The sequence below is a fragment of the Falco rusticolus genome, chromosome Z, assembly GCF_015220075.1.
Source record: "Falco rusticolus isolate bFalRus1 chromosome Z, bFalRus1.pri, whole genome shotgun sequence".
Taxonomy (NCBI): domain Eukaryota; kingdom Metazoa; phylum Chordata; class Aves; order Falconiformes; family Falconidae; genus Falco; species Falco rusticolus.
This window is the reverse complement of record NC_051210.1, coordinates 42,082,199-42,103,240: the sequence shown is the minus strand read 5'-3', so window position 1 is coordinate 42,103,240 and position 21,042 is coordinate 42,082,199. Positions and strand designations below refer to the sequence as shown.

The following is a 21,042-nucleotide window of genomic DNA, read 5'->3' as shown; positions in this document are numbered from 1 at the left end:
TAACCTGGGCAAATGAGCAGTCTCCATCCTAAAACTTTTTAGTAAGTCTCTCCAGGGTGAAAAATCAGGTTGTCGTTCTCCAGAGTGACCATTAACTTCAGGCCAAACTGAGTTCACCTTTCCAGAAGTGCCAAAAAAGAGCCACCTATGAAAGGGCATTTCACAGTGCAGCTTGTTAGCTGAGCTGTAAGGTCAACAGACCTCTAGCAACACTGCACATAGGTGAGTTCTGAGTTTGAAAATTACTATAATGATATACAAAGTACATAAGCTCCTGGGAAAGCATATTAACCCACTGATCCTGTCCTACATTTGCAGATGTGGGACTGAGATGAGAACTAAGAATCTGAAGTCTCAGCATCATGCCATGTCCAATTCTCCAGCTGTATGGATAGAAGCAAATCCTATAAACAGTTACTTTTCTATGAATATTTTGGTATTTACAAAAAGAAAGAATAGTTTTTCATGAAATTCTCTCCCATGTAACAGAATTAGGCAGCAGCGCTGTCCACTTTGACCATATAGCACAGACCATTATCTTCAGAGACCAGGGAGAAAGGAAAATCTTCAAGAATTGACTCAAAGCACCTATTCAAGAGTCAGGCAGCCTCTCTCTTACTCTCTCTTTCAAATGCTATGCAATAAATCACAAGTTAAGATTCCTGGAGTGAGGTGGCAGGGAGTTCCCCTGCCCCCCAGTATGGTTATTTTATGAGAATAAACCTGAAAAAAACACATACATGAATTCACTAGGTTTCAAAACCTTTTCCTTTTTTTAATATAGGGGGACAGCCATAAATACAACAGTTCATGATGGGTCATTAAGATACTACACCAGCATTTAAGATCAAGAACAAAGCATCAACAAAAAAAAACTTAGAATGAGGGCAAAACCTCATTTCTATGCATCCCACCAAAATTCTATATAGATGAACATAGGAGCTTGGGTGGGAATGTGCAGACCTGTGGCATTTTTAAGTAAATATTTTGCTGCTGACCAGGATCGATCAAAGATCCTCAATGCCGTTACTAAATTTCTGCATCTGTAACAGTCTCAGTTGTCTGAGCTAATATTAAACAAATGTTTATTTTCCCCAGAAAGAAATGAAACAGGAATAAATACAAGTTTTAAACTAGTTTCTTGCTTAAGCCTATTTGCAATATGAAACTACTAAAACTTGTCAAAAAATACCCCCCAAAGTTAGCTTCATTACAATAAAAAATAATATATACTTTTTCAATCTATATTGTCAATATATGCACTTTTGTCAATTACATGAAGCTAATACAAATGTATTATTATCCATCCCATTCAGCTAAATCACTGGCTCTGCAACTTGTTCAGAGTTCAAAAAAAATAAATCAGGATTTTAGAATTGCAGAAAATTTCTGTTATAATTTTTCTGGAACTTCAAAATAACACATTTTTCATTGTCTTGTCTCCCTAACATACCAGGAAATATTTCCTTTCTGTAACAATCAGGAACACACGATCTTTTGCTGTGAGGTATGTTAACAGAAAAAAAATTCAAGTAAACTGAGAATATATAACCAAACCAGCACATAAGATATTATTTTAGGGAAAAGAATATCTGTGCCTCAGATAGGATTTCCTCCCAGTGATCACCCTGGGATGACAGAGCTGAACACAAGCCATCACATAGGCTAGCTTCTGTCACAGATGTGGGCCATAGATGTTATTCACGTGTCTTTGCTTTAAAATACATAATTCCTAGTACTTGCTAGTCAGAGGAAGGAGCTCTGGTTTTCCTACCTTATGTGAAAGGGGGTTTGTTGCTGCAATTGGCTTTGAGGGGCAGGGGGGTTGTCTCTTAAATTGTTCACGTACCTTTCTATTACACCGATAATTTTTTAAATAAAAATACTGGAGTTTATTTTTTCTGTCACTAAGGTTCTTTCCTATTGAGTTACTGCATGCATTTGACCACTGAAATCCTTAATGAAATGGTTCAAACTTGCACTTTCAAAGAACTATTTTGCTTCTGAGTATAATGAAAAAAAAAAAAAAAAAAAAAAAAGAACAAAGAAACACCTCCAAGAAAAAAGGCAGCCATCAAGAGAGGGAAAGAGGCACAGAGCATAGTTCACAGTGGCGACTGGAGAAATTGTTAGCTGGGACACTAGGGAAGCACTTGCACTTAGAAGGGCAGATGCATGCAGAGCAGAATCAGAGCCTGACTGTGTTTTTCAGAGACCACTAACACAACAACCTGCACGGGATTCTGTTCATCTTCAAAGTAAGAAGGGCAGTCTGGAACAAGACTAAGACAAGTTCTTTCAAATGAAGGAGAAGCATGCACAATGGACTGAACACCAGTGTCGCAAGCTTTACCAAAGGTTGGCTCAACATCAGACACTTCCTGTAATCCTGACAGAGTCATTTATGTCCCAGTTCAGCAAGAACCTATGAATGCTCACCTCACTCCTGAATTCAGTAAGGGTTATCCATGTAGTTCAGATTGGCTACACTTAGAAAAATAAGTTGCAATATCAGATCTGATTTTGCTGTTTCTCACGTCTTTCCACCACAGCTGTTTTTCCCAGGCCTTGGCACAACTTTATAGCCTGATTTACAGCCCTAAGTACTCGGTCTTACCAGCAAGCTAGTAAATGTATGCTTCAGTGCTTACACTCACGAATGTCTATCATTGGAATAACCTCATTTTCATCTATTATCCATTTGCAATACAGAGGACAACTCGAGCTTAGCCAAGCCCTTCCTGCAACTGCAGATAAAGGGTCAGCAGTATCTATTCTTGTTTTTAAGCAGGCTTTGTGACCCCCAGAGATGATGTTTCTAACTGCTTAATAGTCAATTTAGTTATCTATTTTAAGATGTTCAGTGAGGCAAGAAAGCTTTCCCACAGCCAAACTCTGTGGTTTGTCCACGTAGTGGTTTTTTTTTCTTGTGTTCAGGTCACTTCACTCATTTTTATTCCAGTAACAAGCATTTCTCCCAGAGTTGTTGCAGTCTTTCCAGCTAACAGGCATGGTCACCTCAGGAGATCCAGCAGTGTTTCAAAAATTGTTGTCTCAGTGTGGTGTCTGACTTTGACTGCACTGCTCTCTCCCATGCTGCTGTGCATATTCAGGTGCAGGGCAGCAGAGTGCAAACGAGTGTGTTTACTGCATTCCTGGACTGGATGCTTTCCTCCCCCAGCAGGATTTGTGGGTTCTTTATGTATATTATTCTGGATACTAACTTCACATTGTGTCTTCTCCAGTAGATATCACCAAGTACACTGCAAGAGCACTAATCTCCTGCCAAAGTCTACGAACCTAACCTAAACATCAACTACTACATGTAATGTATGTAATGCCACAACTAAGAAAACACCTTCTTTATGCTTTTACAGTGCCACCTAGATAAAAAAGCTAATAGAAAAAATAATTATATTCTCTAGAAATATATTGCTTATCTACTTAATATTAAAGAAGTATTTTGGTATCTTATAAATTAAAAGAAAAGCCATCACTCTATTAGCTACCAACAAAACACAGAGGTGACAGATAGATCTTGGAGTCATTACAGACAGGTTCCTGAAATCAACTCAGAGTGCAGCAGCAGCCAAAAAAGCTAATAAAATGCTGGGCATGATGCAGGAAGATATTGTGAACAAGACAGAGGGGCAGTCTGCCACTATTTAATGCCTTGGTGTAATCACATCTTGAATGTATAACCTAGCTCTAGTTCATCCATCCTATGTAGGACATAACTGAGGTTGACAGGTAGGAAAACTCAAATGAGTGAGATGGTGGAGCCTCCCATACAAGGGGAGATGGTGACTGAGGGGGAATAAAAGTGAGTCTTACAAAATCTTGAGGGTAGTGGGAAAGGCAAACACAGAACTGCTATTCACTGAGTTCTGTAATACTAGAGCTAAGGGGAGGTCAGTGAAATCCAGGGAATTGCTTAAGGCAGATGAAGGAAAATACCTTACGCAGCAGGTAGTGAACTAACTGCCTCAGGAGGCTGTGAAGAAAAACAGTATTACTAAGAAAAAAAAAAAAAATGATCAGACAAATTCATGAACAACAGATCTAGAAAATAATACTAAAATAAATATGCAGGGATGTAATTGTTAAAATTGTTAATATAATAATTCCAGAAACCTTTTAGTGAATTTGGATGAGAAAGAGATCTGTTTGTTTTCTTATTTTTCTGGAACAATATGGAAGTTTTGTTCACACTGGCGTGGCTTAAACCCATCACAGCACTTGTAAAACAGGTACACATGGCAGTATGTGTGCCACAGTGATGTTAGTACAGAAGTTGCTTTTCAATCCACCTACTCAGATATAAGTCAAATTCTAGCAGAGGAATTTGGAACTAGGGACATAGTAATCATGTCCTCAAAACACATTCAAACACGGGAAAAAAGAAAAATCTATTTCTCTTAAAATGTCTAAGACTGTAAGTAGTAGGAACCACCTTGTTACCTTACTTGGGAAAATGCAAGACTGTCTTTTGTGTTAACAGGCAGCTGTAGGAAGAACCTCTCTCCTTGTTCTATACCTTCTGGAGAGAAGTACTGATGCTAAGTATTCAAACACAACAGAAGTAGTAGCATCCCTTAACTCCATCCTGAACCTATGTCTCCCACAGATGGCCAAAACAATCAGAGAAGCTCTGGATTCATAGTAATATATATATATATATATATAAAAATGTAAAAACCAAATAAACAAATCAAATTAAACAAAAAAACCTAACCAAACAAAAAAAACACCACAACACCACACACTAAAAAAAAAAAACCAACCCCAAAACCAAAAACTCAACAAACAAACATCAAAACTACTCCCTCAGAAAAAAATAGTCCATTCTCCTGCCATGGGGTGGAGGTGTGAAAATCACTTGAATAACAGCTTTCCAGTAATCTCAGATCTCTCATTTCTGTGATCAGGATCATGACTGCCACTTACAACTAGCAGTGTGGGGGTTTGTCCTTCTGGCTTTGGAACTGGCCAGTGCCTGCACTGCAGTGTACGGTCTTTCCTTGGGAAAAGGGAAAATGTGAAAAATTAACATACCAGCCAGCTGCTTGACACTACTGGCTACACGGGAAAAAAACCAGCTTTATTGCTATACAACAACTAATTTCACTGATGAATAATGAGGACAAAGGAGTGGTTAGGGAAAAGCTTTATTTTGGATGCTGGGTACATAAGAGCCTCACTGCGGCACAGGAATAGCTTCCCCTCTGCAAGCTTCCACAGCTGAACTGCATCTTCTCAGCGCCTCCTGCCTTCCCCTCAGAGCACCACAAGAGGACCTTGGAACATGTAAGGTCTCCTCCCACAGGCACAAGCTCCACCAAAACACCCAGGACTCTCCTGGATAATTTTTTTCCCTGCCCCAAATGCTATGTGCAAGCCTGCCTGCACCAAGCATAATTTGTAACAACTTGCATTCATTTTTAAGACCTATGCTATTCAACATGATTGCGAGTCCAATACTATTAAAACAACAAACTCACTTGCCAACTGCCAATATGGCCCTAAGAAAGCCAGAACAGACAAGCTGACTTGCAGAGGCATCAAAACATAGCTACCATTGCACATCTCAAGAAAAGCAGGACTAGGTATCCAGAGCAGCAGAGGTATTCGTAAATGATGCCTGGAACAGGTTTCAGCAGCACAGTCCTACATCATACTGGCTTACCCTTGGAAGGATGAACATATTGCAAGACTTTTCAACTTGCACATAAATGGTTTGATATTAAGATATTCAAGCACTAACAACCAGCTGGAGCACTACAGCCCCAACTGGCCTCTCGTTTCTGGAGGGAAAAGCAACCGACTCTTCCAGCACAAGTCAATATCAAATACAGCTGTTTGAGATAGGACTAGTCAAGCACATTATGCATGCAGCTACATTGTTCTTCCTTGCCTGAGCTAGCTCACTCAGGGCTTTAGAATTTGCCATGTTTACATACCTCAAGTCTTTGTCATTTTATATGATTTCTAATTAAACATTTTTTTATCTGCTCTTCTTGTATCAAAGTACTCATTACACTTTTGTAACAGCCTAGTGACTGAAGAACTGCTTCTTGGGTTAGGAAATACGGATCAGAAAAGAAAGGGCATGATAAAAATTGATTGAAATAATCCATCTTTGGTTAATTCCATCACCTACTTATTCATGTCCTCTTCTAGGTCTGTTTTTTCCATAGTAATCATGGATTACTGCTGACACAGTATTATCTGTAGCATTTTAGATCATTCCTTTGAGACCTCAAACGGCTTTATATTCTCTCATTTTAATTATACATACACAGTATAATGTAGGAATTTGGAGAAAAGAACACGTGAGGCCTTGGGCTGCTCTATTACATGAGAAAGAACACTGATTTATTTATTACCTAAACAAGAATGCTGAAAAGAAGTAACGTAGTAAAATATCTGTACCCGGGTATGACCAGTCCTTGGATCCATCTGTTCACACTCCTTTGACTGTTCCCATTCTGTTCACATGCAGCATCTCAGGCTTTCCCAGCTATGGACTCTCCCAGGGCTTTGACCGCTGATCAAAGAATAGTGGAGAGGCACAGAACAAAAACGTCTGTGCTTTCCAGAGAGTGCAGTGGGATGCTGTGTGTGCTGCAGATTGAATGACCTCTGTAGTTACAACTGACTTCACGGAAATTTTGCATCTCTGCATGCCCTGCCAGCAGAATAATCCTGACCATCATAGTGAGCTCTGGAGTATTATTTTTTCTGCACGTGGTTCCACGCACATAGCTAAAGCAAAACTCCTCTCACCACCAAGCCTATCACGGTCTCTGGAAAAACAACTGAAATGCACCAAAGAGACTGCCCCACCAAGAAAACAGTATTTCCACAATTAAAGACAGATCTTCTAAATCCATGTTGGCACAAGTTAAGGAGATGAGCAAAGAAGGTTAAGCACTGAAGCGCGTTAAGATTTGGACTTTGTTGACAAGTTGGGTTTCATGTAGTCTGTCATTACAGAAACAGGAGAGCTCAAGGTGACAACCCTCATGGCCAGTGAAGTTATTTGTGAATTACAATCCCAGCACCAGCTGACTGTAGAGAAAACAGCGATCAAGGACCACACAGAACCTCCCTCTGTAGCACGAGGCAGAACTTTTGTCCTGAGTCCATAAATCTCCTATTTAGCAGTAATATCTCAAAGTGCCCTAACACCCAGAGGCAGGCACTGGTGTTATTTCAAAAGCATAGTTATGGAAGTGCTCATTAATTAAACTGAGGGAAGATGAAAGTATGCAGCTGGAATGGTACAACATGGCTGACGGTATGCACAGGCATCCTTAGCAGTGGAACCAAATGCAGTGACAAGCAAGTGCATGGCATGATCCTTTGCCCAAGGCACTCCTAGTCTCTAAACACACAGCACACACACATTTTCAGGCTTTTATGGGTTTTTTTTCTATATCATAGGCAGAGGACTAACTTCAGCTATATCATTCTCCATCTTAATTTCCTGAAAATAGTTCCACCTGTAAAACCACAGACTAACTAAAGGATAACAGTCCAGACGAGCATACCAAAGGTAAGATAGAAATGAAGCAGCAGTGACAAATACTGTTTTCTTCCTGCAAGCAATATCTACATCCTGAATATACTTCTATCCACTATTTTCAGAGAAATCAAACCATTTGGCCCACACACACAGAGCTTCATGTATTGAATAGATGATATTTTTTTTGCATCAGATATTGCTATGGAAGAGTAGGAAAACCAGCTCTTTTTAACATCTGTATGTGTCTTTGATGTCTCTAAGGTACTGCATTAAAGATTTATTCCTATAAAGCTTTTACAATGACTGCATCGACAATAATCCACATGGGGGATTTAGACAGGGTTAATTAATATTCTGAACCAAAGAGTAGTATGACAATATGACAGGATGTCTTACTGTAATCTTAATTTCATTATCTAAATGGGGACTACAGACACACATCGGATTTCTAGCAAGAGAGCAGCTCTATGACATGCTTAGTTAGGCACAGAGAATAGCAGAAATGCAAAGCACAGTTACTCAGACTCAGCTGACTGTATATACAGCTATGAAATACAGATAGCGTTTAAGTCAAAGAGGACAATATTATTAGTTTATTTTCAAATCATCTTCAGCACACACTGCAACAAATGTGACTGTCCAGTAAACAGCAGAGCCAGAACAAAATCTACCAAAAAGCCAACTAGCTGTCAAGGTTTCATGTCTGCCCTCAGTCAAATACTAATGGACCTTCCCTTTCTTGAATTTCACCAATCATTGCAATTCAAGAAAAAAAAATTAACTCAAGCCAATTTGGAGTGTCACCTGCAAACTAACCCTCTGCTTCAGATGACAAAGCAAATTCTCAGAGGTGAGTTAAATGAATACACCTCACTTCCTTGTTTCAGGATGATTTCTATGTTTTGTTACTGTATTAGACACCTGGGCAGAGACAAAGCTTCCCAAATAGCTGTATCAGGAAACTGTAAAGCTGATCAGATACAAAAAGGTGTCACGTGCACAAGGTGGACATATGAAAAAAGAAATTATTTCTCTTTTTTAAGGTCTTAATAGTATTAGTTTTAATAAAAGACCATAAAACAGGTTTTTATACAGCCGCTTGACTGCAAAAAATAATTTGAAATATTCTAGCAAAGCCTAAAACATACTGACAGCACAATACATGTCAGTGAGCAAATTCTAGGTGCTTTGCTTTTGAACAAAACTTCTCCTGGAAGGGTACTGAAGCAGGTATAAAAAAAATATCAATTAATTAAGGCTCTTGAATGAGGGAAGTCTATACAAAGTTGATACTCTGGCTCATAAAAAGTTAAATGTTCATCCAAGGACAAACACTAACAAATAATGAAAATCCCTTGACTTCCTGGCTTACAACCTGTTCACTCAGCTAGACAGGTTCAGTATTTCACCCAAGATAAACAGCTATAATATGAACTGCATGTTCCAGCTGCTCTGTACAAACTATAGACTTACCATTCAGCAGAATGCAAGCTGTTCCTGAAACTTCCAGTATAAGACCAGGGATAAGGGGATCACTCCCGCTCATGAAGTGACTTGTGAGCATAAAAATGTGCAGGGCTTGGGGAAAGCATCAGTGGAGAACTCAAGATAACAAGCACTCAGGCGCTCTGTGCTTCCACACAACTACTAGTCAGTGGTATGAGCTGCTGACTAGCAACACAGTGAGTTGTACATAGTCCTGCACAGCTGGTGTAGAGGTCAAAAGATCTGTGACTTTCCTACATTTTTTCCACCAAGTGCATTTATTAAAAAACACCCAGAGCAACAGAGTATTCACAATGGCTAATAAGAATGACAAATTTCCATTGTTAAGTATGACTGATCCGTTGCACAGCTGTGTTTTCACATCATAAGCTGGAAAATTCCAATGTAAGTAACAAGACTTCTTAACCTCCAGAGCAGCTGTACTTTAAAAACACAAATATCTTGCACCCCTACATCAGTTTGCTAAAGGTCTATCATTAGTTTAAAAATACTTTCTTGTTTGTGGTCCTAAAGACACACACAACAGAAAATTCAGTGAGACTATCCATGCTCCTGTTGAAAGAGCCAGGGCCACACCTGAATTAAACTTGACAAATTCATTCACCCTAAAAAAAAAAACCACCTCAGACACAAAAGGAACTTACTCAAGACCACAACTCTTTCCCAGAAAGAGTCAGGATAGTCCTTGCCCAATCATTTAACCACTGCTTCTCTTTCTAAAAGTTTTTCAGCATCACTGCTTCTCTGTTATAGAAAAGTCCCCTCTGTGTTATAGAAAAGTCCCCTCAAACTTCTTTTAAATATCTACAGGTATCACAATAAATAAAAAAGCTCTCAGTAGGGCAAACGCCTGTCTACTCTAGTATTATAACATAGTGAGAACCTTACCCTATGCAGCAAACTCTTATTTTGAATTTGTTAACGATGTACATTAAATGCACAAACACATTAAAAAAAAAAAATTACCTGGTGAGCTCTTCTTTAATCTTCAAGGGTTCATGTGGGTAGAATTTCACTCTAAAGCACATGGTATATGGTGGATGAGCTGAAACATTATAAAGAAAAAGCATGAGAACAGTAGCAAGCAAACACTGCCTCAGCACTCTGAAGGATTGCCCTCCAAGAGTCTTACAAATAGCCTGTGTGATGGTTAGCTCCAGAGCATCAGGCAGGGACTCAAACAAAACCAAAAATTATTTATACATATAAAAAGAACAGAATATATGACAAAAAAAGGCCAAAACACATACAAAATACAGCTAACCAAGGCAATTCAATTTATAAATGGTTTCGCACCTCACAAGAGTTATTGCTTGATCCAAGAGGTACAAAACATATCTGAGCTGCCTTTTTCTTTTGGCTATTGATAAACAGGAAGTAATTGCATCTTGTCACGATGAGATACAAAAGTATTACGTATATTTGTTACTTCCTGATAATGATTATGCCTAGACTATAAAATGGCAGAATTAAATTTGGTTACGAAGCTAGAGACCACAGAACTGTTTCTGTTTCCAGTATTTAATAAGGCTACATGACCTGCTCCTGAGCTATGGTACCAATACCAGACCTTAAGGACAATACTGTTTCCAAAAAAAGGAAGGGAAGAAGGGAGGAAGGGAGGGACAGAGGGAGGAGGGAAGCAAGATGACAGTAACAGGAATTATTTCAATTCTGAAACCAGTGCGCCTCAGTTTTACATTAATGAAACAGCTTTATATCCCACTTTTGTATCTTTGATGGCATTCAAAATAACTAATCCTAGGCCAGTTGATCTTTCAGTGAGGGACAGAAAGCAAATCGAAGACTACCATTATAATGAAAAAGGCATCTTGTGATATTCATGTTAGGATAAAAGACATGGGAAAACCAAGTAGAAGGCTTAAGAATAACACATCAGGCACAATACACAGGTAGGCAGAGCCCTCAGAGCTATCTGTAGCCAGGTAATGTTCATGTTTCAAATCTAGTTCAAAGCAAGAAGGAAAATACTGCATCTTCAAAAGGTAAACGGTTTGGGGAAAAACCACAACTATATTTACACAGGCCATGGTAACTGGCAGGCCTGCTGGTTAACACCAAGAGGGAGCACAGAGACGGAGGAAGCACCAAGGCATAACTGCTGTCCGAGTAAGCCATGTGAGGGTCCTCTTTACTAAAACATTTATCAGCACAGCCATTTTTAGATGGACAGAAACAGAAGAATAGATAAGGCTTCAAACAAAACGGAAACCTGTGATCATTGTGCTCATTTGGGAGTGTTCTGCAGACCTGAGTGCAGAACTGTAATCCTTTTATTAAAATATTTACCTTTGAAATTAACTTTCTGCATATTTACACTAGTACTCAACATTTATAGACCCTCTTAACAAGGTGGGGGGTTGGGGTTTTGTTCTATTGCTTTTTTTTTAAAGGAAAGCATCATGCAACTTCAATTCACAGTAAAGTGCAGATCTGTAATAGTCCAGTTAGTTTTAAAAGTCCCTTAATCTTAATGTATAATCAAAGTACAGAGTCAATCTAACTTTCCCAAATCCTGAAGAGATGGTACTTTTACAGGAGGGGAAAAAAGGAAAGGCAGAAGAAAAGGGCAAAGAAAATTACAGAGAAAATGAAGAAAAAGATCAGGAGAATCAGATAATTACTTTTTAGTTACTGTAATCTCTAACAATAATCACTGAGCTACTGTAACATTTTACTGTACCATCTCCTGAAGCTTACTTAGGTCACCGGCTTGTATAATAGCATGTGGACATTAGTTCAACAATCATGATACTCTTAAAGCTACCTTGACTGTAGTATTTATTCATATGCTGCAGTCTTCCAGAACCTCACCTCTAGACATCACATAATTCCATGTGATATACAAAAGCAACAGAAAATAAAAATGCATTGCAACTTTTGTTATGGTTGGTATCTTTTGGAGAGTTCAATTGCTTTTGAAGATGAAGCAGTATTTTCCCCTTTAACAACCCCATGTTGCACTTTTTAAAAGCATGGTCAGCCTTAACAAACCTGCTGATTTCACCTTCTTTTACATGTTTAAAATAACTACTCATTTAAGACACAACGTCTGAAGAGATGGGGATGGAAAAATGAAAAATACAGAAAAAAAGAAAGCAAAGAAACAGTAACAAATAGAAACAAGAGGAAATGGAGAAAGAAAAACAAGCTCTAAGTGTTTCCTAGGGATGGTTTGAACATTCAGGCTAATCAAATCTGGAAAAGGCCTCTGAAAGGAAGCAAAACACTCCAACTGCTTTCTGTGGGTTTTGGCATCTTAGATGTGACCACAGCATTGTCTTACAGTGACTGGAAATAGGTTGCAAAACAGAGGACATTGTTACGTCCTCCCTGCCCTGTAATGGCAAACTAGAAGGTAAACTGAATTCAATGTCCCAGAAAGGGAAACAGACATACAGAAATGCACTAAGGAGTCATGTTGCCTGGACAAAGCAAAAGATAACATAAGTCATCTTAAAGGGTTCTCTCTTCTCAATAGCCTTCTTAAAACTAAGCACAGGAGTAAAACATGCACTTCCAGAATACGGTTTCATTTACACAACACAACAGAAGAGCCAACCTGTACTAAATGAGCAAGAGTTCTTTGTCAGAAAAAAAAAAAGGCTTTTAAGTGTCCTGGCAGATTTAGAGGTAGTTTGTGCTTGAAATAGGGATATGCAGAAATAAGGACAGGGCATGGCTCTGCAGGGCCCTTAGCTATTACAAGCCTACTGCAAGACCCAAAAAATGTACTGAATTTTACGCAAAGTTTTGGATGTCAATGAAATGACTGAAACTTTGGTTGTTATAAAAATAAAGGAAAAAAAATATGTTAGAGTTACAGTAGAAGAGTCACACTCTGGAATTTTATGGCAACCACAGAAAAGCAACAGCTGCCTCATATGAAAAGAGTACCACAGCAAGGAAAGAATGGCATACACTGCACTAAAAAATAGTCCACATTGTTAACAGCAAAGGTTATAATAGGAAATGTTTTCCTTGTAGCAGAAAGACAGTAAGTGACAGAAGTATACACCAATGCACAGAATATGCATAGGAAATTTGGCAAAGCAGTTTGAAGCCTACTTTGCAAACCTTTTCCTGGAGTCAAGCTTCTGTAACGATATTCCTCCTCAGCTGTGCAGCAAGTAATACAAAACAAGGCTGCTGCAGCCTCCTAAAGAGAGGTCCTTTTCTCAGTAACACCTGCAAGAATGGCACAGTCTTGACTGACTTGCAATTGGAAATGTTAAAAAGAATATGATACCCTCCACTCAATTCATCTCTGGAGATAAGAAGGTACCCTGCAATCACTGAAGGAAACAAGATCCTGGTTTTCTGTTCCTCTTTCCCAGTTAGAAAACCAGCCACAAACAATGAACACTTGAAAAGGGAAGGAAGGAACACCCACAGCTATCCACTTGCCTCGCCATCTTAATTTTAAAATGGATCGTAAGCCTGATGTTCCTCAAAAAACACATTTGATGATATGCAAACATTTATTAAGGCCTTTGTCTTACAGATTTTACAGTAATGGAGAACCACACCAGAACCTCTTATTCTCTCATTCACTGTACACTTGTAGTGGAAAGCAAGACAGAGAGTGAACCATATCAGCTCAAGAGATGAGATCGTCAAGCCAGACAATTCCTCAATTCCTTGAAAGCAAAATTACTTTCTACCACTTACTCACACATTAAAGTGGAAACATTAACAACAAACCTTCCCAAAACAGATTTCAATTTGCAGAACATTTCTTCAACATAAAACCAGCCTGAATATAATCCGCTTTATAATAGCTATAAGCCTTTTCTTTCAGCATGGTCCTTTATTTGTCAGATAAGAAGCAGCTGGTATAGTGAAATGCCCAAGGCTTTGTCAGAATTTCCCACCATCACAGGCTTTGCTTTCTCGCTAAAAAAGATTCACAATTACAGTAATTTCAAAGGACTTTAGCATGAAAAACAGTACTGGCTGCAAACTCCATTGCAATAGGGCTATTAATTTGGCACTTTATGTGCTAACAGCACATAAAAAAGGAAGGCAAAAGAACAAATACAAACATTTAAATTATATTAAATGCTGAAACCAGTCTAGACCCTTCCTGAAAGAAATACATACACAGCATGGAAGGTTTCCAGGCAACTGGTTTTACGCTGTTAAGGTTTATTTCAGTTGTATTTAACTAAGACAATGTATATGAAACAGTAAGGATCTCCTAGCTAAAACCCAAGCCTCTTAACACCCTGACCAGAGCAAAGATATAGCAGCTTCACCCCTTGGCACAGATACCAACGTGTAAGGGACAGAGTCTCATGTGCATTCATTTTCAAGCAAAGCCCGCTGCATGATTTCTCTTCTGTGAAGTTGAAGAGCTTATAGGGAATGAGAAACCTAATAAAAATTACACATTCATACTACCATTTTCTTCATAGAAAAACAATCTGAAACAGCAAGAGAAATATACTTATGTAGTAGAAAATTTGTTTTTAGAAGCTGGTGCAAATCTTGATTTAAGTTTTAGAAGTGTGAACCAAAGAGGGAGAAGGACAGAAGTTTCTCAGCTGCCACTTCTGGGAAGTTTTCCTGTTTAACAGCCTGCTTTTCATCCAGCACAAATACTAGCTTCTGTAATAAGCTGTAGTGTTGATTTTTTGATTAAACATGGAGTACAGATGGATACTGAAAGCCAAAAGAAGATGTTTAAATTATCTTCATAGCTCTGAGAATGTAATATTGCAGAAAACTACTTGCATCTCTCCTCGATGTTACATATTTTCTAAACTATGCTACATTACTGAAAGTTAAGTGAAAAATTAAAAAAAAAAAAACACACACAAAAACACTACACTCAAACAGTCTTCAAGTTTGCTGATGCTGCAGAAGGATCTCTGGGGAACCCTGAATACATATGCTGTTGCTTCCATAGACCTTTTCCCTTACCAGATGAATCGGCTGTTTATCCATACAACTTGCTGTGCATGTTCCAGACAGAACAGTACTCAGTGTTTTTCTTTTATACGTAAGAAATACTTGATCTCAATATAAACCTCAAATTGTGGGGTCTTCCTGATGGCATTCAATTAGTTATGGAACAACACAGGGCAAAGTAGATTTTCATCATCAAGTTATAATATGCTTTAGAGAGTGTTATTAAATCTTCATGAACATCTCAGGTAAAGGATACACAGCATTTGGATTAGTGCCTGAAGAATCACACAAAACTTCCCATTGTCACTGTGCACAGATTTATGCACCACAGATTTGATTACACTCTTTTTTAGATTTGTGCTGAGACATGAAAACTGATGGTAAGTTTGTTGAGATTTAAGAATCTTTAGAAAGTTTTGCACAACCCATCTCTGCACCTGGGTTCTTGCTTCCCCTAGTTTGTTCCTTCTCCTTTCATATTTTATGACAGCCTTAGAGATTAATGAAATTAACTGAACAAATTTCAATGGACTGACACAGGAAACCATCCTTTCTGCATTACTCTCTCAGATCATCTGAGATGCAAGGCAGCAAGAAAAACATGTAAATTTTGAACTCCTGCACATAACAGCAACAGAACTGATTCTGTTCCACTGTAATCAAGAACAGAACACATACAGTTGGATATTTCCCACAAGCAAGTTACAGGATAGCTGTATACTTATACAGAATAACCTTTAAAATTGAAGAAAAAAGGGAATGAAAGTGCATGGGAAAACACTGTTCTGTACTTTAACATTAGTACTGATGTGACCAGTAGGATTTACACCAAGACATTCCTAGACAGAAAATAAGTAAAAACATGTAGGATGGCCAAATGGAGAACTTTACTGGCAGCATCTGGGAGAAAATAACTGTGTACGGAAAAAAAAAAAAAAAAACAAAACCACAAAAAAAACCCAAAACAACAACCACAAAAGAACAGAAAAAAATAGTTTTAAAAGAACCACAAAGATGATGCAGCTACTTTAGGCAACCTCCCAGAGAGTTTTTTCAACACATTATTTGAAGCATGGTGCTCACAGCTACGGATCGCTGGCCACCAGCTGGCTTCAACCAGTACAAGACTGGCACTGGTACAGGGCATTTCTAGAGACTAAAATTTCCCCTCTCGGGCAAAATTAGTGGTAAAAATGGCTGAGACACAGACCTAGACTTTACACATCATCTTATGACACAAACATTTCAGTGAAGACAGTAAATGCAAAGGTAGATGCCGAGAGAATAAAAGATGCCATGCCTTCCTCCTTCTTGTGTTGCACCAGAACACATTTTAATATGGTTTCATATGTAATAAGACAAAATATAAAATATTTTGGAAGATGTCTTCTGTCATATCCCAGCAGTACTAAATATGAACTTAAAGCAATCTTTGTGAAAGCTAAAGAAATTAAAATGGTAGCACATCACACAAGAACCTATGCAGACTTCAGAGCTTCAAACATACAACATTCTGTCCCACTGACAGAAACACAGCTGCCAAATTCTGATTGCTGTACAACCTGACTATATAGAGGGATTATGCTTGAATGATTCACGTACTACTGAGGCCCATGAAATCTAGCACCTACTGAAATTTGTATTAGAACACTACTCCCAGACATTCCTTTTCTGCTCTGAATATTTGTAATACTGAGCTGCACGAATAAATACACTGAAAAGCTTGTTACTCTTGCTGGGGAAAAAATGAAGTTCCCCACAAATGGTAGCTGAGATCAAGCAAGCAGCATTTTTCAAATTCTGCTGCATGTATGCAAGTCCTCTGTATTCCTATGTAAATCTGAGCATTTAACTGAATTTAGAGCACTTTGAATCATTAGTAATAATACAGCCAACTCCTGCACCAGAGGAAGTTAAAGTCCATTCTTACAAAACAGATCATTTCACTGTCTTCTGAATTCCTTCGTGTCAAAGAAAAAAAGGCAGCCTCCATCCAATGCAGTCTCTGTGAATAGCTTTCTGCCACCATTTCTCCCAGAAGTCATATATACATAATGCATGTTCTATTAACCAGTCACTTCATGGCTTCAGTTATGGAAAGAAGCACTTTACAGCTCCTACTAATTTCAGTCCTCACTTGTGTCACCTGAAACTGGGATGCTTTTCAAATGAATATTGGTAATTTCTTCTGAGTCTAAACTTTTTAATAGTAAACTGAATATTTTTAGATAAAATACAAATTAACCTGTGTGCCTTTAGAAATTACTTAGTATTTGACATTAATATAACATATTTTAGAAAAATAAATCAGGAGGTTTCTGATGTGAAATGCTTACAAAAGTGTCCTTGAAACCTGTGGGAGCAAAAGATCTATTTATGCATAATCTACGTGGATTCTACACATGTATAGAATATATATATATATTTCCTTGTTTTATTTCCTTAAAGGGTTACTGTAGCAACTAAAATCCTTCATCTGTGACAAAAGATAAAGTTACACTACTATTAAACTGAAGCTGCTCATGAAAAACCAATCACATAGTTAAATTGCACTTCTGTCCTAAATCTAAGGTTGATAACAAAACTCCTTTGTTTGTGTCTCATTCTGTTTTGCTGTTGTTGTAGACCTTTTCACTATGATAAATAACGTCATACTAGCTGCATTTTATTTTGCTTTTTTTCTATGCATTAATTTTTCGGTCTTCAGAGATTTTATTAGGATTCTACCCCAAAAGCCACACAAGTTATCTGATGAGACCATCACATCACTACATCTATGGAATTTATAGAGTACCATCGATCACATCTAGGCAACATCTATACACAGGTAGAATTTTTTGGAGTAAGTGAAAAAATTCTGAGCATATCTGCCAGCAGAGTTCCAGAATATTTTCACTTACTCAAAAAAATTCTTGTCCCTCATTTCTTCTTTCACTGGCACTGCAGAGGAGCACAAGTTAGTTTTAGCTTGACATTCTTGAACTTATTTTTTATCAGATAACTCTGGTTAGCTAAACACTAGATATAAACAGTTCACACTGAATATGCTAGGTACGTGTGTGCATGCTTATATACACATGCATGAACATGTTGTGACATATACTATTACTGCATTAATGGAAGAATTTATTGAAGTATTCCATGTAGTTCTGCTAGCACCCAGGACTACTGTTTTTAGGTATTAGACAATCTCTTAAGCCTCATCACATTTTAAAAAATACATTATTTCCCATACAAAAGACACCTTATGCTTAAAATAGAAAATGGCTGCATATGAAGGGTATGTGAATAAAATTATATTTAATTTTGTAAACTAAAAATAGGCAACATCTTTTATCAAACAAGACACAACTCCCAGTGACCTCAGTCAAGTCTCAGAACTGCCAAATAACGGCTCTCTTCCACTGCTGGATATAAACCTGAGCACCAAAATAGTTCCGTTTCCTGAAGAAGTCTTCACAGTTGGCCCATTGGAAAGGATGAGCCAGACCATAAAATTTCAAAAAGAAAATTAAAATAATACATTCCTATTTTGAGGAGTCTTTTTGAAATGATGACTGTAATTTTCCACTTGCCTGTGGCAGGAGCTCACCACATAACCCACAGCACTAGAGTTTGCTGGACTGTAACACTGATCTGAAACCAATGCACTGCATTGTCAGGAAGCAGGGGGCAGCAGAAAGAAAGCAAACCAGAAAGACTCAGAAGCAGATTGCCACACTCCATATTTTATCGCCATCTCCCAGTGGATGATTGCATCTGCCTGAAAATAAGAGCCAGAACATACAGGTCTTCCCACCAGATCTGCCACCCCACACACATCAGCTGGCCTCTGGCTCTAGCCTGAAGCAGTAAACTAAAGCTCTTGATGTGCAGAGCACTGTGAGACAGTGAAATGAGTGTAGCATGGAGTTTTTAGGAGTCCAGATGGCACACAAAGGGCCTATTTGCACCAACAAACAAATGAAGCATATTTTAAATTACTGCATGGAAGCACAGGAGAACCTTTCAGCATTTCCAAAGCAGTTTAAAAACAAAAGCTCTCAACACTTACATTTCATTTGCTTGAAGATGGACTTGTTGAGCTCAAGCCAGTGCTAGAAAAGCAAAGCAGAGAGCACAGGTTAATATAGATCACAGCAGACAACAATATCCTTGTAGATGTACGTGGTACCAAAAATAGGAAGTAGGATTATTGTTTCACTGAGACATACATAAACTCGAAAAAGCACCTCCACAGTGTTATAATACTGAAATTGCACTGTATAAGCATACTTGATATTTTACCACTGCTTATAAGATGTAGTTGAGACAAAAAAAAGACAAATAATTCAAAGACCAATTTAAAGGAGACAGGCTCTAGAAATTAATTCGCAGCAGGCGTTTTAGTCTTATACTTTCAGCCATTTTTCCCCAGAAGAATCATTATACTGGACATAGGATAGAGTATTCAGAAATATTAACACAATCTGTTCATTAATGCTGTCTTCTACAGTTTTTGTAACTAAAGCCTGTGTAAATACTGTATTCTCAGTCAGCACCCTCAGTGTTCTCTTCTAGCAAGAACTAAAGATCTGAAGGGAAAAAAGTGTTCTTTTCCATTAAATGTTTATGCTACGGACAGTCAATGCACAACAGAGCCTACCAGTTGATGTATAAATTTCTAGGGAAAGACTGCTATGGCAGAAAACTTTCATTTATTAATTGTCCTGGAAAAGAAACTCAGATGCTACCATAATGAAAAGGTAGGCTAACATTTTAGTTAAGACCCTTAGCACATCCCCTGGTAACAGTAGCTGAACTGTCAGTAGGACGTTTTGATTGACAAAAGAACATTGCTGATATTCAAGGCCCACTTCTGACCACAGCCAACAGCATCTTTCCTGTAAGCAAAAAATCTCCATGCTAAAATAAGATTTGTGCTGCAGAAGCAGCTGGTCAAAAAGCATAGTACTCAGCTTTAATAAGCTTAATCAACACTGCAAGGCCTTGCACCAAGGGGTTTCGTTTTTAACTCTTTTCATTCTAGCTCTAAACCCCTATGATCTACTGCAAAACAAAACCCTAGCAATTCTTAAAACATATGTCATACTTAAAATATCCTACAGCAGCTACTATTTTTCCTCATAACTTGTAGGAATTCTACTACAGAGGAAGGCAAGGGGAAGATACTTTGTAGGTATTGTTAGTAAGTGACAGAAAATTATTTTAAAAATGACATCTCAAGATTTCAATTAAAATCAGGGGTAACTTAGAATTAATTTTCTGAAACAATTTACAACAAAACAAATTGGAAAGAACATTTTCAAATATCTGCAGCTTATATGCTATGGCTGCTCAGAAATTCCTGCATCTAGTTTACAGAAATATTGGAGATAAGCACTACTGTGCATTTCTTTTTGAAGTTCAATTATCACTAAGAGACTGATTGGAACCCTAGTACTCAAAAGACAAACAAAACAAAAAACCAAAACTTCAAACAACAACAAAAACAATCCCACACTATTTCTTCACTTGTTTCCTCTCCCCAGTATCTCCTGTTTTGAGGGAAAGAAAGAAAGAAACAGAACTGAGAAAGCAATGACTGTTTCACCAACTTACCAGAAATATCTAGCTCATTTCATTCTTTTTTAGATCACACAGACACAGATACATTATTTATACATTTTGCTCTGAGTAATGGGGGGTAAGGGTTGTTCATAAAAAAAGTAAGGCAATTTAAGACATTTGGTACCATCTGCAGTACTTTATAGATACATAATTCAGAATGAATTCACAGACAGGAAACCAGTCAAGACAAACAGATAGGTAAGTTTGCTTTCCTTAACATCCTCACACACCTACCCCACCTCCACCAGGATCTAGGCAGTCCAAGGTGAAGATTCAGACAGCGAAGAAGAACTTGGACAGTAAGCCATGCTGTACTGTTCCCTGGGAACTGAGCGTGAGGAGGTATCTCACTATTTTCATCCCACAGGAGCAGAACAGAACTTGTCTGGTATTCCTTTTTGAAAGGCCAAGCTGAAATATTAGCAAGGACCAGGTCAGCGTGTACAGATGTTTGAAAAAGTCAA

General features: G+C 38.1%; 1 protein-coding gene across 1 annotated transcript in view; it reads right to left on the bottom strand.

Moving 5' to 3' along the window:
• FRMD3 (FERM domain containing 3) overlaps positions 1–21,042 on the bottom strand; it is a 130,963-nt gene that overhangs the window by 42,425 nt on the left and 67,496 nt on the right. Inside the window, exons 3-4 of the mRNA XM_037374257.1 lie at positions 19,023–19,065; positions 10,001–10,079 (exon numbers count right to left, since the gene is read on the bottom strand). Coding sequence (XP_037230154.1) covers positions 10,001–10,079; positions 19,023–19,065 — 122 coding nt within the window. The remainder of the gene's footprint in view (positions 1–10,000; positions 10,080–19,022; positions 19,066–21,042) is intronic.